Source organism: Panthera leo, chromosome B4 (assembly GCF_018350215.1).
Source record: "Panthera leo isolate Ple1 chromosome B4, P.leo_Ple1_pat1.1, whole genome shotgun sequence".
Classification (NCBI taxonomy): domain Eukaryota; kingdom Metazoa; phylum Chordata; class Mammalia; order Carnivora; family Felidae; genus Panthera; species Panthera leo.
The window spans coordinates 23,858,713-23,885,551 of NC_056685.1; the positions used below are offsets into that span (position 1 = coordinate 23,858,713).

At 38.6% G+C, this 26,839-nt stretch overlaps 1 protein-coding gene across 8 annotated transcripts in view; it reads left to right on the forward strand.

The window, feature by feature from the left end:
- The window catches only part of MYO3A (myosin IIIA), a 241,940-nt gene that overhangs the window by 188,692 nt on the left and 26,409 nt on the right, over positions 1-26,839 (forward strand). For 4 of the 8 annotated variants that reach the window (XM_042945148.1, XM_042945150.1, XM_042945152.1 and 1 more), the window contains 5 exons: positions 5,272-5,383; positions 7,717-7,879; positions 9,422-9,545; positions 13,293-14,196; positions 16,245-16,389. In XM_042945148.1, the coding sequence (XP_042801082.1) occupies positions 5,272-5,383; positions 7,717-7,879; positions 9,422-9,545; positions 13,293-14,196; positions 16,245-16,389 (1,448 nt within the window). The remainder of the gene's footprint in view (positions 1-5,271; positions 5,384-7,716; positions 7,880-9,421; positions 9,546-13,292; positions 14,197-16,244; positions 16,390-26,839) is intronic. The other 4 variants (XM_042945153.1, XM_042945149.1, XM_042945151.1 and 1 more) reach the window with 4 other exon arrangements.

A 26,839-nucleotide genomic window follows, 5' to 3' on the forward strand; every position in this document is an offset into this window, starting at 1 on the left:
CAGTATACAGAGAATATGTGCAGCTGTTCTAAATACAGGAAGTCCCAGAAATAAAAGACTAAACCTTTTCTCTGTCACTAATTTGAAAGCTTTCATCTAAACTGGCGTAGATTCTTAGGAGGCAGAACAATTTGCAAAAGGCCCTGTGGAGGTGTAAATAGGACTACATAATTCTCCTCTGTCCTGTCTTAGCCTTTGACCAACCCTTGTTGTATGATGCAAAATTCATCAGATTCTTTGTTCTGTTGTAGATAAACTCTTCTGTTTTGTGACAAAGAAATAATCTTACAAGAAGAGACACAATATGGAATTACTTTGCACAGGGTTTTTGCTGTAGCTATTTCAAATGAACTCTTATACTAAGAAGCTACCATAGTGAGCTCCATTTTTCCACTAGACACCTATACACAATGGTTTGGCTACCAGAACTCTAAGTCAACCAGAACGTATTGAAGACAGTAGTATAGTGAAGTAGGTAAGTACACACACTTTGAAATCAGAAAGCCCAAGTTCAAACCCCAATTCTGTCACATCTAAATGTGTGACTTTGTTCAAAGTTACTTCGAGTAACTTCTATAAGCTTTAAGCCTCAGTCTTTCTTATCTGCAAGTAGGGATGATAACTGTATCTACTCTGTATATGGTTATGAGCATTAAATTAAATAATATATATGAAGTTTATTGATAGACCCAAATGTCATCAATACATATTAGCTATATTATTTTCATTATTCTTGCCTCAGCCCCAAGCTCCCCAAATTGCTTATTACCTACAGTGCAGTGGTCTTGAATCCCACAGCATAAGTCATGAAGCTAGTCCATAAAAAACAAAGCAGCAGCCAGTATGTTGCCTTTAAAACAAGTCTTTAAAACAAGGGATGCAGCAAAGCAAGAGTCTGGGGGCTTTCCCAGTGCAACTGGTCTACCTACATGTTTATTTCCACAGCAAGTCCCAGAGGCAGGTCATTAGACCTTCAGCAGACATTTAATTAAGCACCCACTACATTCTAGTCCTTGAAAAAAAGATTAACCCAAATCTTATTCCAAAGATTAAAGATCCAAAGAACAATGAAAGAGCTTCTGATGTTAACAAACTCACAGACTAGCTGTGGAAACAAGGACCTAATTACGTTATCATACAACGTAATGTAAACTCCAGGGACAAGGGTACTGTGTTCACAGCTCCATCCCCAGCACTTACAAAGGTGCCTGGCACATAGTAGGCACTCCATAAATATTTATGAAGCGAATGAGAGAGTAGTGGATATTTTTAAGAAAAGTATACACAGGGCACTCTGAAAGCATGACATAGAGAAGGTAGAAGTGAGGAGGAAAGGGGAAGACTTCTTAGATTATAGTAGAAATTCAGATAAAGCAGAGAATCATAAAAGTCATATATAAATATATACTATAAATATCACATTTTAACTTGGAACATGAACATCTATTCGTTTTTCAGCCTTTTGATACAGGCTCAGTTTTTTTCTTTGAATAAAAGTTCCATGAATTGGAGTTTATTGACTCTTTTTTTTTTTAAGTGTATTTATTTATTTTGAGAGAGAGAGAACACAAGCAGAGGAGGGGCAGAGAAAGAGAGAATCCCAAGCAGGCTCCGTGCTGTCAGCACCGAGCCCCATGTGGAGCTCCATCTCCTAACCCTGCGATCATGATCAGAGCCAAAATCGAGAGCCAGACACTTAACCGACCGAGCTACCCAAGCACCCCGTAGTGACTCTTCCTTACATGAGTTACCAATAATCCCTTACTTGCGATTTCTAGTTAATGTTTCTTGAGGTGAAGCAGGAAATTGAAGATAACTTGTGAAACAATCACAGGGCTATTTCTTGATTCTTAAGATTCTCCTCAACCCTTTGTAATAGCTTTAGACCACTTCTTTCTGAAGTCTTACCAAAGCATTTGATGCAGTTGTGTAGAAACAACTCTCTGGCTTTCCTCACTCATATTTCATCCGTTTGCGTCATACGGTTTTGAATCCTGTCACCTCAAGCGCAGCTGGCAGACACGGGTCAGGCAGCAGACACAACTCTCCCGGCAGGAGCAGGAGCCCATGGGGACACCCCTGAGAACTAGTATCCACGAGCTCCAGGTGTGTGTGGACAGCAGTCAGTGCGTCTAACACAGGGGAGGAGACTGTCAGTTAGCCCAGTTAGTCTCTTCATTGAAGATGCATGAGAAAGAGTTTCTAGAATATTGGAAGAGTCGATCTTCCTTAAAGGAACGAGCAGGGAGGATCAAGGACATACAGACAAAGAGAATAACACATACAAATAACACAACACTTAATAAGATGAAAATCTGATCATGTCCTTTCCCGACTTGGAAGTCTCATACAAAGGCATAGAGGCATGAGCAAACATGGCCTTCTGGCATAATTTTAAATAATTTTTATTACCAGAGCTCAGGCTGCCCACGGAAAAGAGCAGAAGGTAAGACTGGGAAGGCAGGCAGGGATACAGAGGAGGGAGGGAGTTCTCATGCTGGTCTTCATACATGTCACCTAATTTTAAATGACTGCTTTTTGGCAGGTGTGACCTTTGCATTTCCTACATTTCCACTGCTCTCCAAATTACCTATGTTATGTGCCTAGCCTTTGAAAGCACCTGTTTTTGCCATCATGGCTTAGAGCTTGGGTTTTCTCAGAGCCTTCCAAGTCGGGAAAGGGCCTGATCAGATTTTCATCTTATTAAGACAATTCAGACAGACCTGGGGGAGGGGGAGTGAGAACAGACATAACCAGTTGGAAGGCAATTATGGAAGTCAAGTTGAGAAGTGATGATAAGTAAGTTCAAGGCAATGCCTGTAGAAATAGAGAGAAAGAAATGGATTTCAGAGAGATTCTTAAGCTTGATGGATACACTGAGTGGAGAATAGGGAAGAATCTAGGATGACACACAGATTTTTATCACCTTTGAAAAAAATAGTGACATCATTCTCAGATGTAGGAACTAGCAGAGGAAAGGCAAGGTGATGAATTGGAGTGTCTGTGAGATAACCAGGTGGGGGCGCAAAGCAGGCAGTCAGAAGCGATGTGTTCAGAGTTTGTGTAAAGAGGGCCACAGATGAAGATTTAGGAATCATCCAGTCCGCATGTAGATGAGACCCCTGTGGAGAGAGCTCAGAAAGAAATGGGACATTGGAGAACACTTGCATTTGAGCAGAACGTCTAAATATGAGGCATGTCAGGGAGACTGATGGGGGAAGGGGGATAAGCAGGGAGGCAAGGTGGGATGCAAACGTGGGGATACTCAAGACAGAGAAAAGGGTCAACAATAGCAAATGCAGAAAACAACACTTAGGATTATGATGGAAGACATCCCTTTAGAGTTCATCACTAAAAGATCTTTATGTGATTAAATAAGAGTCCTTATTACTATGTGATTAAATCAGATTCCAGGAGCTGCTGATTAATGGGAAGTAGAGAAATGGAGACAATTATTTTAAGCAATCTTTCAACTTCTCTGTGAAGTGGGTGGGCTACAGAGAATCGTTTCAGGTGAGACATACTTAGAGGGTTTGTCTTGAACTAAATGGAAGGCACCAGAAGAGAGAAAAGAGCTTGAAAAAGGAGAGGAGGAAGAGATGACCTCTAGAACACAGGCAGATGGAGAGTGGATATCTCCTCTGAAGGAGAAGGGAAGAATCGATAATGGACAAACAGATCTGTAGCTGGGGAGGAAGCCAGTAGAGCTTGCATCTGGTGGCCTCTGGTAAAATAGAAGACACATTTATCTGCTGAGAGCAGCGCAGAGGGCAGGGGCAGGTGGGAGATTTGAACAGGACAGGAGAGATGAAACAGTTGTGAGGATTGAGTGAGGAAAGTAGTTGTGGACACCAATCAGGATTCTTGGTGTCCTTGTGGACTCGGCTGACTCAGGAAGCCACAAGGTCATAGGGGAGCGTGCTGTGAATGATTTTTCTCTGGCAGATCTCCAAGGCCTGACAGGAGGGCAGAGAACAATGATTGGCTGGTCCAGGTTTGTGTGTTTGCAGAGCATGTGCGACAAAAGACCAAGAGAGGGAGCATGAGAAGAAGGGTTGCTCATATGATGAGCCACGAGATCCTGGCTGGATCTGCAAAGAAGTAAAACCAGGAGATAGTTGGGAGGCTGGAAGGGTAGAGTAGCTCCTCAGTCACAACGTGTCCACAAGCAAGTTTAGTCCTCAAGTTGGCAGGTCTAAAGAATGAGGGGACGTTAACGGGCACTCCCTGAGGTTATTTGCACAGATGACAAAAGCTATGACCATCACTTCTTTCTAGACCATTCTAGGCCAGGATTCTCCAAAGAGCCTAACAGAAAAGAGTTCATCTGCATGTTTATCAAGGATGAAACTTGGAGCTGGAGTGTGTTCTTTTTAGAGGTTTTATCTACAGGCTCATTTTTAGATGAAGAAATTGACATTTACAGAGGTTCCGTGATGTGTCCATGTTTACACGGGTAATTAGTCTCTAGGATGAGAACTCAGCTCTCCTGACCATGCCACCTCACTCTTCCACACACATGGCCTCTGTTTTGAAATTCAAAACCTACCAAAACTTGATGCTTTGTTTCCTCTGGATCAGCAGGTTAATCCTGCACCAAGAAATTAAATAAGGGCATGTTGGAAACCTTAGAAAACTGCACAAGATTATTGACCATGGTCAACTGGTTTTTCTTTCTGTAATTCACCTGGTGGCCTGTTTCAGTTTTCTCCTGCATTAACCCCTTAACTCACTTCTTCCCCTCAATTACTGATGTATTAAACCAATAGAGAAAACCTCCAGTGAGACACAAAGTGTACCTCAAAGGACAGTGCTCGATGGTGTGTATACAGTAGTAGGAGGTTTGCAGAGAATTAAACTCCTTCATCCAATTTTAAGATCAGCTTCCAATGTTTTTGTGAAGGTGAAAAAATGAAATATTTCCCTTTGCTTCTTGCCACTGCAATCCTTCTGCTTTTAGTACCCAGAAAAATGCTGTTCCTCTTAAAATACCCCACTAACTTTTTTTTTCTTTTTTAGTGATGGAGTTTTTGTGGGAGATTTCAGTGATCAGTGTTGAAAAGTAATCACTAAACTGAGAAAACAATGCTCAAATCTATACAAACGAATTGGTCTGGATTTGTGTCAGTCTACTTTAGGATTCTGAGAAGGGTCCTGTGCATTGAGTCTGGGAATCTCTTTCTTCCCTGCACAGAACTGTCAAGTATCCACCAGGCTACTGAGGCATGGAAACTTTATGAAATACTAACCAGCACTTTCTCCCACTCGAAGGTACCATGTTCTCTGCTACAAGTGGAATGAAGAACCCCCAGTGAGCCCTGACACCTGTGCCACCATTTTGGAAAAAGCTGGTCTGGATAACTGGGCTCTTGGAAAAACGAAAGTAATGTTTGCATGTAATTTTCAAGGACAAATAATAATTGTAAATGTGTTGGATTTACTGAGAATTATAACATTTTCCAGTGCTTGAAAATATTGTGGCTTTTTTATGTTACAGAAGCTCTAGCTTAAACTAGGGAATTAAGTTGACACATTCATAAAGATTTTCTTCTTCAGCAGAATTAAACACTTTGTTGTCATAAAGGTTTCTTTTAAGAAATTCGAGAAAAGTTTCTCTTGAAGATTTATCCAAAAATAAAAAGATGAAATTTAGAGTGAGTGCATTTCATTTCAAGTAGTATTAAAAACATACTGAGATATATTCTCTTTTTTATCACCACAAATATAGTCTATAAATATTCAGAATGTGTTAATATATATTAATATCATATAATATATACAGAATATATTCTGTAGAAAATCATAATGATCTGAACAGGTTCCTAATATTTTTTTTTCCTAATTCTCAAATCTGCTTCTGTTGTAAACTTCAAATTTATCTGGAGCAAAATATTCACCATTGTTAGTAGACTTGCTATAAGGGTTTGGCTATCACTGTGTTTGTGTTTATGTTGAGACCGGAGAGATTTTAGCTTATTTAATCACTTAGAGAATGAAGAAAAAAAATCGTAACAGATTTTGCGTATGGAAGTAAGATAGGTGGCTGCTTGGAGAAAGGATGCATTAGGCTCCTCAGATAGCCTCAAAGCATTACAAAATGGGGATAAGGAAATAAAGAGGCCTTAGGGCTACACTGAATATATTATTGGGGGGAGGATTGAGAAAAGAGTCAATCTAAAGAAAAGTCCTCAGAGACTGACCTTCAAGAATAACCACTGTCAGCCATATTGACTGAAACAAACGTCCACATTAGTCGTGTCTAGGGGTGGAAGATACGGGAGAGAATTTTCATGTTTACAAAAGAAGCTACTCCTTAACAATTTAAGGGATTTTAAAAAATATTTATCTTAGACCGAGTGTCTTACATATTCAGTAATCCATATTTACTTCAGTAGTTAGCAAGGCGAAATTCTGAGCACTAAAAAAGATGTGTATCTTACTTATACCATTTTCTTTTAGATGATCACAAAGATGAATTTTGTCAGGCTGAAATCTCACGATTTATGGCCTGAAACACATGCCTAACTTCAAATGGAGTTTTAACTCGTAAAAAGGGCCTTTTGCAGTTCCAGTCCTACATGGTATTTAAGTAGCATTTTAAAGCTGTTTGTATTTTTCCACTTCACCTTTTCCAACTCATTAAGATGAATAAAAGTATTCAATACAGAAACATTTCTAATGCTGCACAAAAAAAATAATAAAAAAAGATGACCTTTTTGAACAGACTGAATTTTAAATGAATTGTCAACAGTAGAATGGACTAAATAAATTAGCGTCCAGAGTCCCATAGAAATTAAAACTAAATTCCGTCAAACCCTGTAATGCTAACCTGCCTGTGGTGCCAAGCTTTCAAGTCATGGAGCTGCAAAGAGGGTTCTGCTTTCAGTGTTACCAGTTCTTATGACTCAGCTGTTAAATTTGAATTTAAGTGACTTTCTTAGTGGATTCAATAAACTTTCTTTTAGGTGACTTTTATTAGTAAATGTATCCATTAAAAGAAAAAAAAAATCTTCCTATTTCCTGGGGGAGTTTGAAAACTCTTAAATGAGAATAACTCCAGGCCTGCAGGCCCCTCCATTTCTTCAATTCATTTCGATTTTAGAGTGATTGAAAGTCAGTCCTCCTTTCTCCGTGGGGGCCACTGAGTCTAGCAGGAATGTTGTTCTGTCTGGGGCCATCTCTCTGCCTTAGTCCCTCCACTGACAACATGAGAGGCCCTGAAGGACGGTGCCCTGCCTTATTCACCTTTGTATCCTCAGCAGATGAGTACATACAGGAGGTGTCAATAAACATTTGATGAGTGAATTGCTATAGCTGTAAGTGTCCTCTGTCTTACAGCTAGATTTGTAAGACTTTTTAATTTGAAAAATACAGTTGTCTTTTTGAAAACATAAAAATCTAGCTTTGTTCACAGTATATGATGCTAAAACTTTGATACAAGAGCTGACCATCCTCCATTCTTATTGGCCCAGTCAACAAAACCTAGTTAACTGGCTGCAAAGAACAGTATGATTGCTAAACAATATTTGTTCTCAAAGAGAGGTTTTCTTCAAGAATAAAAATGTAAAATGTAGCAAAATCCAGGCCAAACAAGCAGAAGATAGTGATTTCCAAAATCTGAAAAAGATTTAGAATGTAATCTGTTCTTCATAGCGTATGACTATTTCACATTGGCGTGCCCTGGTCTTATCTGTATTTTATTTTCACTCTTTTAAGGTGTTCCTTAAATATTATCATGTGGAACAGTTAAATTTAATGCGAAAGGAAGCCATTGACAAGCTTATTTTGATTCAAGCCTGTGTCAGAGGATTCTTGGATTTAAGGAGGTACCAAAAAATACAGGAGAAAAGAAAAGAGAGTGCTATAATAATACAGTCAGGTAATCACTCAGATGGTCTCACCGTGTAACAAAACTTAATGTTATGTTCAGATATGGACATCTAATCTTGTATTCAAACCCCCATTCTTATGTAGCTTTTGTATTTAATTCCAGACTCGGTTACATTGATGCTTTCTCTATACTAAATCTAAATCTGATTGCTTCAGTGATTGACACTTTTAATATTTGAATGTTTTGTTTTAAATAAAATAATTTAATTTTTAGATTTTCTGTCAAGCATCAATGAAATACAATTGACCTCTTGTGCAAGATACAAGTGATTAAATTAGTTACAGATCTCAGGAATCATATTATTATAATCCATTGGACAATAACACTTTTCCTACTTTATTCCAAAGGTTACACTTGCCACAATGTTTGACCACTTGATTAAATCTCATTATGTTAAAGGGCATCCGTTTCTTTCTATTAACTGTAGGTAAATAATATTTATAATAATACTTTACACATTTTTATTAAAATGTATCAATAGACTTTAGATTTCACTTTCCATTTTTCAATAAGAAACTAAATTTAGAACCTGGTATGGTTCAGTAAAGCATCTTCCACAACGTGTTGAGTGGACTTCCATAGTAAAAACTATATTCTCCCGTGTAACCTGATATGCACACATACTACATGCAATGCACTCTGATATTTTCTGTTCTGGCTTATCCCACTTCATTTTTAGATGCTAGATTTGGCCCACTAATCCATTTTATGATCCACTCTGATCTGCAGCCTGCCTTCTGAGGAGCACTGACATGGGGGACAGAATAGCTGACTAACATTTGAGAGATTCCCGTTCCAGTCTCGGGTCTGTCAAATCGTAAGGGCTCATCTCTTCGGGGATTTTAAAGCCCTTAACTTCTCCCTGCGGCATCAAAATGCAAATCCCTAAAATTTGGGATCAGATTCTTTATCCACAGTTTCACAATTTATAAAACACTGAAGAAACGGTTTTTCACAACTCATCTGGCAGTGAAACATGACCTAATATTTATAGTCCTTCATCACTCCTAGTAAAAATATTGGTTTTCTGGAGAAATATTTGTATTTTTGATTATGGAATGCTGCCCTGACATGGGGAATGTTATAGGATATGTGTTATTTGCTCTGAATTACCTTTATAAAATAAAAAAGTTTAAAGCTGAATTCTGAAATCTATCTGGTTCCAAGGATAATTGGCCAAAAAGTCCAAAACATATTCTTAAATAATAGGGGCTTTCTCCTGTAAATAGCTGACGTAATTATTAGCAGATTTAAGCAAATGAATACAGTTTGTCTTTTTCAACAACTTAGCTAATCTCTTTCATTTTAGTTTCATCCCAGTACTGTCCTTAATGCAAAAGGCACTTTAATTATTTTCTTGCTATAGAAGAATCTTGTTAATGAACAATACTTTTTATGAACCTGTCCTATTTGGGCTCTTTAATTTCATTTTCCTGACATTGATTGTCAAAAAAAATTTGTTTCTATTCACTTAAGTAATGGCTTTTTCTTTATTCTGATTAATGCTACTCTGGACCTTGTATGTTTCAGCTGCAAGAGGACATCTAGTCAGGAAACAAAGAAAAGAAATTGTTAACACAAAAAACACAGCAGTAACAACTCTTCAGACTCATGATCAGCAATTTGACTACAAGAAAAACTTTGAAAATAAAAGGTATATTGATGTTCATTTTTATACCATTTTGACATTATACATTTTTCAAATCTGTAAAGTCAAAATAAAGTTCACAGTCTTTCTTGTACCTAATCAGGCTCCTAATACCAGTGCATTAAATGTCAGTGAACACCCAGTGGCCACTCTTGTGTTCTTTATCCTATTTGGGAGTTCACTGGCATTTCACACTGATGACCACACTTTCCTTTCATAGTTTTTTTTCTTCCTAGGCTTCTGCTGGATTGCACTCTGCATTTCTGCTCCTAATTCTGAGTATCCTTTGCTAACTCCTCCTCCCGTCCCCATATTTAAATCCTCCTCCACATCTGAATATCATCTCTGGGCTTTCTCATTCATTCCCATGGTGTTAATAATCAGTATACCGTAACTCCTAAGCCAGAATCCAACCTTCAAAGCATGACACTTTGCCCTTTCTTCTCTTGAGCCTCCATATCTATATTTCTGAGTGCTTATTAGCAGATCCACCTGAATGCATTTATACATAAAGCTGTACGGTAAGCTGTGAAGACATGTAGATAGATGAGACAAAATCCTGATCCTCAAATTGCCCATAGAAACATGGGAAGGAAATATAACCAATAAATATGTGATTCTAATAACACAAGTTAACTCTGCTAGAAAAATATGCAAATTGTGCAGTAGGGCATGGAAGATCTTGGTAGGGATTAGGGGAAGAGAAAGTATATAGATTTTGCCTTAGTGGTAAAGCTTGAATTGATCGAAAGAAGAAAGAGTGGTCTCCAGGGAAATGAAGATCATTCCAGCCCCAATCCCAGGACCCTTGTCTTTTTTTTTTAATCTATTGGGATTCAGTTGACCTATAACACTGTGTCACTTTCAGGTGTACAACATGAGGATTTGGTGCACATATATATTGTGAAATAATTACCACAGTGAAGTTCGTTAACACATTTATCACCTCAATAATTACAACTCTGTGTGTGTATGTGTGTGGTGACAACATTTAAGAACACCTGTCTTAGCAACTCTTGAGTCTATAATACAGTACTGTTAACAATCACCATGCTGTATATTAGATCCCAAGAACTTATTCATCTTTTTAAAATTTTAAGTTTTATTGATGTGTAATTAACATACAAAATTAGAAGATATTTGAAGTGTGCATCATGATGATCTGATATGCATCTGCATTGTGGAAAGATTCCCCCATCTAATTCATTACCACGTCCATCACCTTACATGGTTCCTTTTTGTGCTTTTTTGGTGGGAACATTGAAATTCTCCTTTAGCAAAATTCAGTTATACAAAACCACGTGTAGTCCCATGTTTTATATGAGATCCTCAGACCTACCTATTCCTCTAATGGCTGGAAGGCTGTATCCTTTTTCCAGCCTCTCCCTCCTATTTCTTCTACCTCCCCCTCAAAACCACAACTGTCCGTTTGTGTGGGTTTGACTTTTTCTTTTCTTTTTCAGATTCCACACATAAGTGATACTATGCAGTATTTGTCTTCCTTGGTCTGATTTATTGCGTCCATGTTGTCACAAATGGCAGGATTTCTTCTCTCTTGTGGCTGAATGATACTCCATTGAATATGTATACCATATCTTCTTTATCCATTCATCCTTTAATGATCACTTAGGTTATTTCTGTGTCTTGACTGTTGTGAATGATACTGCAATGAACATTGAAGTGCAGATAGCTCTTTGAGATCATTGCTTTGTTTTTTGATTTGCGGGGGGGGGGGGGGGGGGGGATGTACAACCAGAAGTAGGATTGCTGGATCATATGGTAGTGCTATTTTTAGTTTTTTGAGGAACCTCCATATCATTTTCCAAACTGGCAGCAATTTACATTCCCACCAGCACAGCATTCTCAGTACATAAGGATTCTCTTTTCTTCACACCTTCACCAATGCTTGTTTTCTCTTGTCTTTTGTGATGATAGCCATTCTAACAGGTGTGAAGTGATACCTCATCGTGGTTTGGATTTGCATTTCCAAATGTTGAGGCCCTTTTCATGTACCTGTTAGTCATTTTTTCATCTCCTTTAAAAATGCTTGTTCACATCCTCTGCCCATTTTTAAGTCAGGTTGTTCATTGTTTTGCTATTAAGTAGTACGAGTTCTTCACATATTTTTGGATATTAACCCTTTGTCACGTCTGTGAGTTGCAAATATTTTCTCCCATTGCGTAGGTTGCCTTTTCATTTTATTGATGGTTTCCTTTGCTTTACAGAAGCTTTTTCATTTTATGTAGTCGCACTAGTTTATTTTTGCTTTTGTTGCTTTTGCTTTCAGTATCAAATCCAAAAGAAAAAAAAATATATTGCCAAACCAAAGTCAAGGAGCTTACCACCTATATTTTCTCCTCAGAGTTTTATGATTTCAGGTCTTATGTCCAAGTCTTTAAATTCATTTTGAGTTGATTTTTATATATAGTATAAGATAGGAATCCAGTTTAATTATTTTGCATGTGTCTGTCTAATTTTCCCAAAACCATTTATTGAAGAGACTATTCCACCCCCATTGTATATTCTTGGTTCTTCTGTCCTGAATTAATTGGCCATAAATGTGTGTGTTTATTTTGGGCTGTCTATTCTGTCCCATTGATCTGTGAGTTTGTTTTTATGCCGATTCCACTCTGTTTTGATTACTATAGCTCTGTGGTAGTTTGTTTATCTTTTTCTCATTAATTATACTTTGATTAGTATAGGCATTCTCTGGGGGTGTTATGAAGGTGTTCAAAATACTAGCATAGCCATTCGTTAAAATTATGGGTTCTTGGTATCCTGCCTCCTTCTCTGGTCCCTGGAAAAATAACAGAGATTCTATTATGCCTCCTGTATAAACCTGAAGATGCTGTTATAGGCCTAGGAAGTGGCCAGTGGATTTAGATAAATTGAATTCCAGTAACTTTTTCCAAGTTTGACTCCCAGACAAATCCTTCTGTACAAACAGATTGCAAAGGACCAAAAATCTCCCATGGATTTCCTAAGCCAAAATGGAAAGTTTTGAAAACTCCCCAAGTAGCATGTCAGGGTATCAGGTCATGACTTTTTCACTGTACTGTAACACACTTTTCATGGCCATATTGCTCTTGTGAGGGTTTTGTCCTCACCAAAAGAAAAAAAAAAAGTGAAAAAGAAACTTATGTGGCTTTAAAAAAAAACTAGAGAAAATGTTATCTTTAAGGAAAATCATTTTGGGAGGATATTGGTAAAGTAACAACTGTGAAATTTTGGTCAACATATTATATGATCATGAACCGTAGCAAGGACACTGTTTCCCTTTAATTTTGTAACATATTTACTGTGATCACCAGAGCTCGAGGGAGCTTATTAAATACAGCACATTAGCCTAGTGAACATACCCTGCTTACTAGTCTCAAATTTTGATATATTTTCCACAACCTCTCCTCACCGTAGGTACTTTCTTTAGAAAAAGACATGTTTTGAAGTGATTAAATTCCTAGGGTTTTGATGCCTCATTAAGTGAAAATATGCTAGGATAGTTCTCATTCTAAATTGAAACTGGTTTCGTCATTATTAGAGCAGCTACCACAGTTGTTGCTAGAGAGAACGTGTGGGAAACATTTGATTAACGTGACTTGAGAAGTTTTTATTTGGAGGTTTTTTTGTTTTTTGTTTTTTGGGGTTTTTTGTTTGTTTTTGTTTTTTTGCCCCTGTTACTGTTCTCCCAACACTATACAGGTAAATAAGGTCCAGTTTAATATCATATATTCAGATGCAGTATGTTTTACACAGGGAATCTTTTGTGAAGAAACAGACAGAAAATGTGGTCCCTACTAACGAAACAGTCATTCCAGCTCCAAATAATAAAGGAAGTACATCTGCAGTAAAGACTTCTACTTTCAGAGTTGAAGGGGAAGCCATGATTGCTGTTGAAAGTAACAACAGAGGACATCAAACTCAGAAAAAAATGAATAACATGTATGGAGAAGAGGCTAAGCAGGAAGTGTATCTGGTGGGGGACCCTTGGACAGAAGGACAGCCTAAGAAGAAATATGCGAAAGACCTGGAAGAGAATAGTAAGGTAAGGAGAGTGGAGGAGGAGAACACTGTGCTCCAGAATTACTACCAGAGGTATGCAGAGGAAAGGAATTTTGAAGAATCAAAAGTAGCATATCTAGAAAGGAAGGCCATCTCGGAAAGGCCAAGCTACCCAGGACTTTGGGTGGTGGAGAATGAGACAAAGCAACCTTCTTTAACAAAAAGTTTGGAACCCAGTCTTAGCCAAAGGTCGGTTCATCAAAATGCAGATAGCAAGGAAAAAGAAAAGAAGACATCTGTAGTTACCCAGAATGCACCAGTGTGCAGCCATCAGAGAAGCCATTTGACGCCTGGGTCGGTCAGAGAGAGGCCAGCCCAAGCCAGCATGCACGCCCAGGAGGAAGATAGAGCAGCAGTGTTCATTCAGAGCAAATACCGGGGCTACAAGAGAAAGCAGCAATTACAGAAGGACAGGATGTCTTCTTTGCAAAGTCAAAAGGTTGTTTCAAAACCAACAGAAGTAGCAACAAATACCCATGATTTATACTCCTATCCCACAAAACATGAGGAATCCTGTAATATCAGGACAAAGAATGATAGAGACTCAAAGGCAGTTTTAGAGAACGAAGCATGTGATTTGGCAATCTTTTCAAAACAGGTATGTAAACAAACAGATTTATTTACTAGTAGAAATCTCTGGGAACTACACAGTAACTGAAGTAAATGTACCATTAATTAATAATTATTAATAATTGTTTCATCTCTTTTTATGAGGCTGCAACCCTCTTTAATGAATGTCTCAAAGGTTTTGCTATTCAAATAGCCATAAATTTTTAAGACGATGTGCTGTTAGAAGTAGTATAAAATACGATAAAAACCTTCTGTAGTCAAGAGACTAGTCATTGGTTGATGCAGGTTACTAAAATGTTGACATTGGACAATGCAGATTTCCTTCTCTGAGATCTTTCACTAGAGTTTAAAAGAAAAAGAAACAGAAAAAAAAAGTGTTATAAATCCTCTAAAATCTATGCTTTTTCTGCCCCAGATTTTTTTTTAATTTTTTTTTTTTTAACGTTTACTTATTTTTTGAGACAGGGAGAGACAGAGCATGAACAGGGGAGGGGCAGAGAGAAAGGGAGACACAGAATCTGAAACAGGCTCCAGGCTCTGAGCTGTCAGCACAGAGCCTGATGCAGGGCTCGAACTCAGGGACCGTGAGATCATGACCTGAGCCAAAGTCGGACCTTAACCGACCAAGCCACCCAGGCGCCCCTGCCCCAGATTTTAAGAAGATATAATGAGGTGTCAAAATTAGGCATGTAGCCATACTCAGGCATACATGCAATGAAGGTAGAAATCTACATGTTACATTGTGACAATAAGAAACCGCAAAAAACAATCCCCTCTTGGAGTATATCGTGTGCCAAGAGTAGGCATGTTTTGGCTGTTTTTAGAAGGGGGCAGTTGGCTTTAGCGCTTCTCATGGGTGTACATGGAACACTGATTACTTAGTACTATGGAGGGAGAGACCACAGGGAGCTGCTGCTGAAAATGCCAATCCCAGGTCTTGCCTTCTCTGTAGGTGTTTGATCTTAAGAGAATCACTTTATGTGTGACCTTAAGAAAATCACCTTTATTTTTCTCTTATGTAAAGTGAAGGATTTTAACTAGATGACCTCTAAAATGCATATTGTAAGTTAATATGCATCACCAGGGTAATCAATAGTATATACAATCATTGAAGAAATATCATTATGGGTTAGTTCAAAGAGGGATTGCCTAATACTTTTGGGTCCCCAAACTCTGCTCTTTGTCTCTGACAGTGACTGCGTCCATGCAAAAGCACAGTAGCCACTCTTGGGCACCACTTTCATGTTATAGGTGTGGCCTAAACATCTCCAACTTGTAGCTTTTAGTAGAGATCTGCCAGTCCTTTCCTGTTCTTTTTTTTTTTTAAGCACACGGACATAGAGAGTTTAATATGCATGCAGTCCTTCCTTTCCTTGGTGCATACATTTTCTTACTCTAAAGACCAAACTGGGGATTGGATACCTGATCTGCTACGCATAAGGGACATTGAGGAGATGCAGAATTACTAAATCATCTCCATAGAGCTGGATAATAATGCCGTGGAAGTAGATTCAGCAGTCCAGGGGGACAAAGCTAGAGGTAGAAAAGCAGGAGCTCCACATACAGCCCAGCAGTACAGCGATGTCCACAGGGTCAGGATGCAGACCAGAGAGAGGCAGAGGAGCTGGATGGAAAGAGAGGAGCCAGAGGAGAGGAGCCCTGACTTGAGGCTAAGAACACCGGAAAGGAAAGGAGGGGGTTAACACAATCAAAGGCAACCAAAGGCTTCTGTGGGCTAAAAGCAGAAAGACAATTGCTACAGAATGGTACAGACAGAAGCCAGATCTCAGGGACCCCAGGGAGGAGTGATCAGGACAGAATGCTTCATGTAGCATGACACGTTTGGCAGTTTGTAAATGGAAAATGTGAGATGCGCAAGTTGCACCAAGGGGGAGGCTTGGTCAAGTGAGGACTTTTTCGGACCTTGGGTTTTCAGACATGGTTCAAGGTAGGTTCTGGAGAAGTGCGTGAGAGTCCCGGGGACAGTCAATCAGGAATTTACCAGATCCTGGTGTACATGTGCAGCCCTCTGAATTCTTTTCCTTGATTTAATCTGACACATGACCTTCTTTTTAGATATCAAAGTTATCTGAAGAATATTTCATTCTGCAGAAAAAACTGAATGAAATGATTTTGTCACAGCAACTGAAGCCTCTTTATCTGGGTGTCTATCCTCATAAGCCAATTAATAGACGAGTTTCTTCTCAGCAGTGCCTCTCAGGTAAAAATCAGTAGTTAGAACTTCCTGAAGGGAAACATAGTGCCAGATACTCTATTTGTTTATTAGTTTCTGACCTTTATTCTATGTCAGGTTTGAGGTAACTATTTTCTAACTGTTTGGGGGAGAACCTTCTCTTCATTCCATTTCTCATGTGTAGATAAAAACTTTTCCAGAATGTTCCACACACATTCTACTTTCTCTGACTTCATTCTCCCCTCTTTTCTTTTTTCTTTTTTTTTTCCCCCTTCATATACACGTTAACTAGAACTTTTCAAATGACACCAGAAGGAAATAGAGATGGAGTTTGGAGGAGTGGGCAGAATTCAGGTTTGGTGAGAGGGAGCAAAAAAGTAAATATCTATTCCTTTGTCAACATCTGCAACCTTAAGTAGACTATAGGAGATTCAAATCTCCATTCATATGACAAACCCAAATGCATTATTATATTTTTCTTCTGAGCAACTGTGTCACAGTCTGTCCCCATTTCGCTAAACTGGTAGGGGATTCAAACTCAGTATTTATCAGGCCTTCCCCTCTCCAGGGCTGTGCAAAGACCCTGCGGTCTTACACATCCATCAAAGGACCAGGTAGAGCCTGAGCCTGTGGTCACTAGTTATTTGCCTACACAGTTACTGTTGGGACACCCATCTTCTCGCTGGCATCATGACCCCTTCAAGTCAGGAGCTGTGCTGTTCCCATACCCTCAGCAGGTACCTGGAAACTGTCAAGTCAGGAGTCTCACCTGGTCCATACATGCTTCAGGTAGCCATCCTTTCTGCAGCCTTATAACCTCCCCCAGAAGCAGCCACTGATGGCCCTGCTGACATCTGTCTGGGAGAATATTTATTTTCCCTGACTTTCTTGGAGGCCTCCTGCTCTCTCGCCATCCCTACCAAGACACCTGGCATCACCTCTGCAATGACTTTGGTGTTGCCAAAGACCGGAAATCCTACTAACCTCATGCAGCTTCTGCAAAAACCCCTTAGGCAGGAAGTTACTAAGATGAGCCTGACTGTTTGATATGGGAGGAAGAGAAAATATCTTCATGTTCCAGTCAGTTGTCCTGCCACATTATTTTCAAGTCTATAGTTGTAGTGAAGCTTTGAAAACAAAAATGGCTCTCTGTATTTAAGAGTCTCTTATGGTTTACCTCCCTTTCTGTAATGTATTTTTTCTTCCCTTCCCCTATGGTCTTCTGTTAAGTTTCTCGAATTCCACATATGAGTAAAAACATGATATCTGTCTTTTTCCAACTGGCTTATTTCACTTAGCATAATACCCTCCGGTTCCATCCATGTTGTTGCAAATGGCAAGATTTAATTCTTTTTCATTGCCAAATAATATTCCATTATATGTATATATGTATGTGTCTCTGTATATAGAGAGAGAGACACATACATACATACATACATGCATACACACACACACACACACACACACACACACCACATCTTCTTTATCCATTCATCAGTTGATAGACATTTGGGCTCTTTCCTTAACTTGGCTATTGTTGATAGCACTGCTATAAACATTGGGGTGCATGTGTCCCCTACAAATCAGCACTCCTGTATCCCTTGGATAAATTCCTAGTAGTGCTATTGCTGGGTCATAGGATAATTCTAGTTTTAATTTTTTGAGGAACCTCCACACTGTTTTCCAGAGTGGCTGCACCAGTTTGTATTCCCACCAACAGTGCAAGAGGATTCCACTTTCTCTACATCTTCTCCAACATCTGTTTTTTCCTGAGTTGTTAATTTTAGCCACTCTGACCAGTGTGAGGTGGTATCTCATTGTGGTTTTGACTTGTATTTCTCTGATGATGAGTCATGTTGTACCTTTTTTCATGTGTTGGTTGGCCATCTGTATATCTTCTTTGGAGAAATGTCTATTCATGTCTTCTACCCATTTCTTCACTGGATTATTTGTTTTTCAGGTGTTAAGTTTGGTAAGTTCTTTATAGATTTTTGAACCATAATAGACTCTTAGATACAGAGAACAAACTGAGGGTTGATGGAGGTGAGGGGTTGGGGGTGGGGAAAATGGGTGATGGGTATTTAGGAGGGCACTTGTTGGGATGAGCACTGGGTTTTGTTATGTAAGTGGTGAATCATAGGAATCTACTCCTGAAGCCAAGACTACACTGTATACACTATATGTTAGTTAATGTGATAATAAATTTCCACACACACACACACAAAAAAAGTGGCTCTCTTGCCCTTTCTACCACCACTGCTCTCAGGCCCTGGCCCAGAACCTCTTGATGTTAAGAAGCAGCTTCACAAGTCAGAGCCCAGATGCCCATCAGTTTGACAGCCTCCTGTGACCCAGGCCCACATGGCCTGCTGACAGTTGGAAGCAGAGGGGAAAGGTGGGGACTTCAGCTTCCCTCTTGGTTATGTGTGCCGCAGCCCTGGTAAATGTGGGGCAGTGAGGTATTGGTGGTGCAGGGAAGCCAGGGAAACCAGGCAGTGTCCCTGAGCAAGCAGCTCAGCCCTGTCCTTAAAGGGAAAGGAGGAGTGGGGGAGGGGTTGCAGCTTCCTACGAAGCTGTGTGTGTATGTTTGTGTGTGTGTGTGTGTGTGTGTGTGTGTGTGTGTGTGACATCTTTATTCATCTGTTGATGGACATTTAGGTTGTTTTCACATCTTGGCTATTGTGAACAATGCTGCAGTGAACATGGGAACACAGATACCTATTTGAGGTATTTATTTCACTTCCTTTGGATATGTATCCAAAGGGGGATTGCTGGATCATATGGTAGTTCTACTTTTCATTTTTTGAGGTACCTCCATATTGTTTTCTGTAGTGGCTGTACCAATTTACATTTTCAACCAACAACGTACAAAAGTTCCCTTTCTCCACATCCTAGCCACGTGTGTTTCTCTTGCCTTTTTAATAATACCCATCCTAACAGATGTTGAAGTAAAATCTCACTGTGATTTTGATTTGCGTTTTCTGGATGATTAGTGATATTGAACATCTTTTCAAATACTATTGGCCATTTGTATGTCTTCTTTGGAAAAATGTCACTTCAGGTCATTTGTCAGTTTTTAAATTGGGGTGGCTTGGTGTTTTGCTTGAGTTGTGTGAGTTCCCTGTATATATTGTGGATATTAACTCTTTATCTGATATTAACTCTTTATCTGATACATGGTTTTCAAATACTTTCTCCTATTCCATACATTGCCTTTTTATTTTGTTAATGGTTTCCTTTGCTATAGTGAAGCTTTTTGATACACTTTTCTGTGCTTTTGTTATCATGGCCAAAAATTTACTGCCAAAGCCAATGTCAAAGAGCTTTTCCCTATGTTGTATTCTAGGATTTTTATGGATTCAGGTTTTATGCTTAAGTCTTTAATCCATTTTGAGCTGAATTTTTGTGTGATGCAAGATGAGTCCAAATTCATCTTTTTGTATGTGGATATCCAGTTTCTCCAGCACCATTTGTTGAAGAAATTGCCTTTTCCCCTTTGTGTATTCAGGTGCCCATATCAAAACATATATGCTTGGGTCCATTTCTGGTTTCTCTGTTCTGTTCCATTGGTCTAGGTGCCTGTTTTTATGCCAATATCATACTCTTTTTGATTACTATAACTTTATAATACAGCTTGTAATTAGGAAGTATAATGCTTCCAATTCTGTTTTTCTTTCTCAAAATTGCTTTGTCAGGGACTTTGAAGAGACCTAAATGATTAGAATATGATTAGAAAGTCGAATTAGTTCACTTTATTCTTCAATCTGACATTTTTTATTTTTTTATTTTTTTTGATATGAAACTTATTGTCAAACTGGTTTCCATACAACACCCAGCGCTCATCCCAAAAAGTGCCCTCCTCAATACCCATCACCCACCCCCCATCTACCCTCAGTTTGTTCTCAGTTTTTAAGAGTCCCTTATGCTTTGGCTCTCTCCCTCTCTAACCTCTTTTTTTTTCTTCCCCTCCCCCACAGACTTCTGTTAAGTTTCTCAGGATCCACATAAGAGTGAAAACATACGGTATCTGTCTTTCTCTGTATGACTTATTTCACTTAGCATAACACTCTCCAGTTCCATCCACGTTGCTACAAAAGGCCATATTTCATTCTTTCTCATTGCCAAGTAGTATTCCATTGTATATATAAACCACAATTTCTTTATCCATTCATCAGTTGATGGACATTTAGGCTCTTTCCATAATTTGGCTATTGTTGAGAGTGCTGCTATAAACATTGGGGTACAAGTGCCCCTATGCATCAGCACTCCTGTATCCCTTGGGTAAATTCCTAGCCGTGCTATTGCTGCATCATAGGGTAGGTCTATTTTTAATTTTTTGAGGAAGCTCCACACTGTTTTCCAGAGTGGCCGCACCAGTTTGCATTCCCACCAACAGTGCAAGAGGGTTCCTGTTTCTCCACATCCTCTCCAGCATCTATAGTCTCCTGATTTGTTCATTTTGGCCACTGTGACTGGCGTGAGGTGATATCTGAGTGTGTTTTTGATTTGTGTTTCCCTGATGAGGAGTGACGTTGAGCATCTTTTCATGTGCCTGTTTGCCATCTGGATGTCTTCTTTAGAAAAGTGTCTATTGATGTTTTCTGCCCATTTCTTCACTGGATTATTTGTTTTTAAATGGACCTAACAAAAATATCAGAGATAAATTTTTAGCTTCTAGGGGGAGAATTGTTATTCAGTGACATTTCTTTGACCCCAGGTTTAGAGGGAGCGCTTTTTGTTCTGAACACACGTAGAGAGGTTACATATTATACTCCACTGCTTTAAGGCTAACTTGGCAAACATCTGAGTTGTCCTGTGTCCCTGAGAGTAGCAGAGGAAGAGCCTGCAAGAGAGCGTGATGTGGCCTGAGGACCGAGAGGATCTGGGTGGACCTGACAACCCAGAACCAAGGAGAAAGGGAGGACATTGGCAGAAGTAGTAGATGCCAGTGACCAGAGACTAGATAGCAGTCACTCTCAGCAGATGCTGATGAAAATCTGGGAATAACTACAGAGCAGATGGACTATTTTCATTGACACCGTGAGGCTGTAAAAGTCTGCCAACCCCAACCTAGATGTGACCCAGGGAGAAAAGAGGAGTGTCAGAAACCTAAAATTACTAAGTTTACTCATAACACATTAAGAAAATTGAAAGAGACTGAGTTTAACTAGGATTCGTTAAAAACAATGTTAACAGTAGAAGGGCACCTGGGTGACTCAGTCGGTTAAGCGTCTGACACTTGGTTTCAGCTCAGGTCACAATCTCACAGTTCGTGGGATTGAGCCCCACATCAGACTCCATACTATCAGCTTCAGATTCCCTCTCTCCCTCTTTCTATACCCCTACCCTGCTTGCACACTCACACACACTCTTTCTCAAAATAAATAAACTTCTAAAAAATAATGTAACAGTAGAAAATGGAAACGAACACCAAGAGGTAAAAATTAAGTCTGGTTTTAAGAGACTCAGGTTACATTTTTGTACATCTGAATTGTTGTACAGTGGATACTCAACCCTGCCATAGACAACTGCATTTTTGAAAGATCCTTTGGATTGCATCGTAGGGATAGAATTTGATGGCACAAAGGATAAACATGGAAGACCAGCAAGAGGTGATGGTGGTTCAGATGCAGTGAGGCTGAGTAGGTAAACAGATGCAGAGGTTAGTCAACAGACAGGTGGATAAGTGCGTAGCACCTGAAGCCGTGAGGTCATTCAGGAAGTCCACCAATCACAAGAGAAGAAAGTCTAGAGCAAGAGTTCAGACACATACAGATCAGGGAGAGAGGAACCAGCAAAGAGGAGCAACCAGAGAGCTGGGAAGAACACCACGGAGCCTAGCACATTAGAAGCCCCAGTAAGAAGGTTTTTAGGGTGTTGTGTAGAATGATACTGACCGAACAAGAAGAGAATTATAAAGTCTCCACTGAATTTCCTATGCATTAGGAATTATTTACTAAACTCCCCAGAGTTTTTTAATATTAGAATAGATACAGATGGAAAAGGGGATGCAAATGTTCATTGTGCTGCATTTTGGGAGATTACACTCACAACATCTGCTAGGCTTTATCATTGGGTATACTCTATGTTCATATATTTTAGTGATCTCTGCAAGTTTAAAAAATTTCTTGACTAGTCTATGAAAGTTTATGGCAAATATAAAGAATTCCAACTGAGGTCACACACTGAGCCAGATATTGCTTGGTCAGTATTTAATCCCTGCAATGGTTCTAGATCCATTTCATTGTACCTTTGGATGGGCTTGTCTCACCTCAGGATAGGAAAACTCCAACCTAAGTTTTGGACTCTTGTTTTCTTTATAAAACAGCACAAGTTTGCCAGTCTCCTAACCGCACTTATTTTTTTAATGTTTGTTTACTTTTGGGAGAGAGGGAGACAGAGCACAAGCAGAAGAGGGGCAGAGAGAGAGGGAGACACAGAATCCGCAGCAGGCTCCAGGCTCTGAGCTGTCCACACAGAGCCCGACATGGGGCTCGAACCCACAGGCCCCAAGATCTGACCTGAACTGAAGTTGGACGCTTGGCTGACTGAGCCACCCAAACGCCCCCCTCCTAACCACATTTAAACCAGGAATTCCTACCACCCATTCCCTATTCCTCCAGCTCTAGTGATTTTCTCAGTTATCTTCATACACCTTCAGGCATCACAGAGTTCACACAGGTAGGCAGGTGCACACTTGGAGGAAGTAGATTATCAGTTAAATAAGTCAGCATGTACTTATTTAACTTCAGAGGTATTTGGTGTAGATTAGTGTTTTCCTCCTCAAAGAGATTTTCAACCCTATGCCATGTCATATGCTACTGTGCACTCATTTTTCTGTTACCCTAGCATACCTTCATCACACAGTAGACGTTCAGTAACTGCTTATTAATTGGCCAGAAAGCTGTTTAATTTCCTCCTTGAATTACAGTGGAACAAACTATAGTGACCAGAGGAGTGAAAATTTGAAAGTATAGTTTTTATAAAAACAAAAAAAATGTAACATTACATTCTTTATTTTTTTTAAGTTTATTTATTTTGAGAGAGAGAGCACAAGGCAGGGAGGAAACAGAGAAAGAGGGAGAGAGAGAGAATCCCAAGCAGGCTCCACACTGTCAGCGCAGAGCCCAGCGTGGGGCTTGAACTCACGAACCATGAGATCGTGACCTGAGCCAAAATCAAGAGTCAACAGTTTAACCGACTGAGCCACCCAGGCGCCCCACATTACATTCTTTGAATGTTCACGGATTTGTGTATATTATCTGATTTTAGACTCCTCCAGTCCGAAAGAAAAAAAGTTCTTATAATATATAGACGACCTGTCTCCTTAGACCAACAGGATAACCAACCCCCGAATTTGGCACCTTGCAGTCCAAGCAGCTGCCCTCACCTGTGGAGGCAGATTTAGCTGATGTGCTCTTAGTTTAGGTTCAGCAGGCCGCCCCTACGGTACCGACCTTCATGGCAAACCATGCCCCGCCCCATGAAAAATTTCACTTGGGAAAACAAAATCAAGCTCATTTACAAACACCTCCGTCATTAAAATAAGGCTAAGAGTCATCTGAAATTTTAATTCTCTCACGATTCTCACAAATCCATAGGCACCTTCAACTATTTGCTACACCGAACTCTGTTGTAAGAACTCAGTAAGCCGTAGGTGGATTATATAAAGTAGCTAGGGAAACTTCTTACCTATTCTAAAGAAAGCCCTAGAAAACATGGATAGTCCAGGAAGATAATTAAGTTTTTCAAATTAATTGTAACAAGCTCTAACCTTACTCTGCAAGGTTTCTTTTTCTGGGAGACGTATCTTTTTAATGTGCACAAGTGTCGAGGTAAAATAATGTCCAAATGAAAACTGAGCATCTAGTTATGAAGTTTAAAAATAAAATAAGGTAAGCACATGAACTACTTATTTTATATCTTTGTTTTGATAACAGTTGTAATAAATTGAAACTGATATGAGCTAATTGTACCTGCATTTTTGTTGAGAGAAATGTAGTGTAGGATATGTGTAACTGGAGCATGGCCGTTGGGTCGTAGATCCTAATAAATGCTGTTGTATTCATAAGTATACAATGACATTGCATTATTACTCCCTGAATAGTGTGGTGGTGGGGGGGGGATGTTTTTCTTCTTAATTATGGTACACCTGGCGATTTGTTTTGACCACTGTGAAGAGAAGAAAAAAGATTAATTCTAGGACAAATAGATTCGGGTAACACAAAAGCATATTCTCTTTCTCTCCTTTTACAAAGAAGCTATGACTATCCAACAGGCTGTAATTTTTTAATGGGTTGCAAGGTTAACAAATAAGAATGCTATTGTAATTCCCATGCTTCATCTACTTAATATCAACAGAAAATTCAACACTAGATCAAAGCTGCCCCTTGCCATGCACACAAACAGTGGATATAATACAAACGCTTTTATGTTGCTTTCAGAGTAAATGTCAGGGGGGACAAAACTTACAATTTTCCATTTATTTCTAAATTTTTATGGCATTTAGATCCATGCAATAATGCTTTATATTTTCAGTTACTATGATGTAGGTTTGATCTGCTTTATTTTTAAGGACTGCCTGTCATCTTGCCATTTAATGCTGGCACCTAGAAATGCATTTTGCAAACTATCCAAGAATAGATGTCCACCTGCATCTATAAACATGCTTACATTCATGTGAAAGCCAGGTAGTTCAAATAATGCTGGGTTATATATTTTATAGTATTATTTTTTTTGTTAAGAGTAGAAGGTAAAGAGATTTCAAAAGTTGTATTGCTTCCCACCTAACACTTATCTACCTGAATTCATTTGCTATTCCTCTTTCTTCATAAGAAGTAATACCAACTCTCCAGGTCTCTTAAAAAAACTCAGTATATAAAATTAAATGATATTATTTACAATCTTACAATTCAGCGAGAATCATTTATTTTCAGTATTTAACTACATATTAAACACTAATCATATTAAACAGTTTATCTTACATAAGTTTACGCTCTGAAGTGTGGATTTTTGATGAGTTAACTGAATTAGTTCAGACAAAATACTTGACCTAGAAGCCTTCAATGGAAACAGCTACACTTTTCTACACTCAAATTATTTCTCCTCATTCCATACTTTGTACCTATTCTAAACTAGGAAGAACATGGAGCTAACATGGAATCAGGAGAGTAATGAACAATGTAATCCCCCCCTCAACTTCCCATTAAAGTTTTGATTAAAATGCACACAAAAAGACCAATAATAGCAGCACTAGAAACTGAGTTTTTTCTTTACATATTTTGACACCATATTACTTAGCTACTTGAGATCAATTCACAGAGAAATTATATAGCATAGTTAATACAGTAGTGTAATCAACAAGGTAAGTTCATGTATAATATATTTATAATTTCATATCCTATAGAGAAAATAACTTTTTTCAAGTATCTAATGTATTTTAAATTTTTTTAATTTTTTTAAAAATGTTTTTAATGTTTATTTACTTTTGAGAGAGAGAGCACACAAGTGAGCAGGGGAGGGGCAGAGAGAGAGGGAGACTCAGAATCCGAAACAGGCTCCAGGTTCCAAGCTGTCAGCACAGAGCCCAATATAGGGCTCGAACTCACAAACTGTGAGATCATGACCTGAGCCAAAGGAAGACGCTTAACCGACTGAGCCACCCAGGCACCCCTAAAATTTTTTTCTTATAACTAGACATACTGGCCAGTCCACAAACTCCCCCAAATCATAATTGAACCAGATTACACTTTCTGACCATAATGCAATTGAGATAGAATTGAAAACCACAGATCAGCAAATTAAAAATCAATAAGATAATCTGAAGTAAAGAAATTATAATTAGAACTATAAATTATTTTGAATTAATAAAAATGAAAATAGTCACATATAAAAATGATGAATGGGAGGCAGCCAGGCCTATACTCATAGGAAAATTCAAATCATTACATGTTTTCATTATTAATTGAGAGAAAATAATGAAAAAAGAATGTAAGTTGAGAAATTTTTAAGGAAAATTAGATGTTCTTCAACACCAGGAAAAAAAAAAAATAATAATTACAATAAGACAAAATACACCAAATATCTAAATGAAACTAGGATAATGTTTTTTTGAAAATAAAACAACAAAATAAATTCCTAATTAATTACTTAAAAAAGAATCCACCAAAAAACTTAGAAATAAGAGATTACAACAAATACAGTTGATAATACTAAAATCTTATACTCAATGCAATCAATTTCACAAACACAATCTGGGTCTGAAACATAAATTTCGAAAAAGAAATTAGCCAATATGATGATATGTCTATAAAGGAAAAGTTGACAAGAACCTGAGTATTTTACACAATTGCATTTAAAGTTCTTGGACAGATAATTCCCATAATATGCAATCTGTTTAAGAAACAAAGAATAATATAGAAAGTTACCTATTTTATGAAGGTCATGTACCCTGAAACCAAAGTCTGACAAATAACAT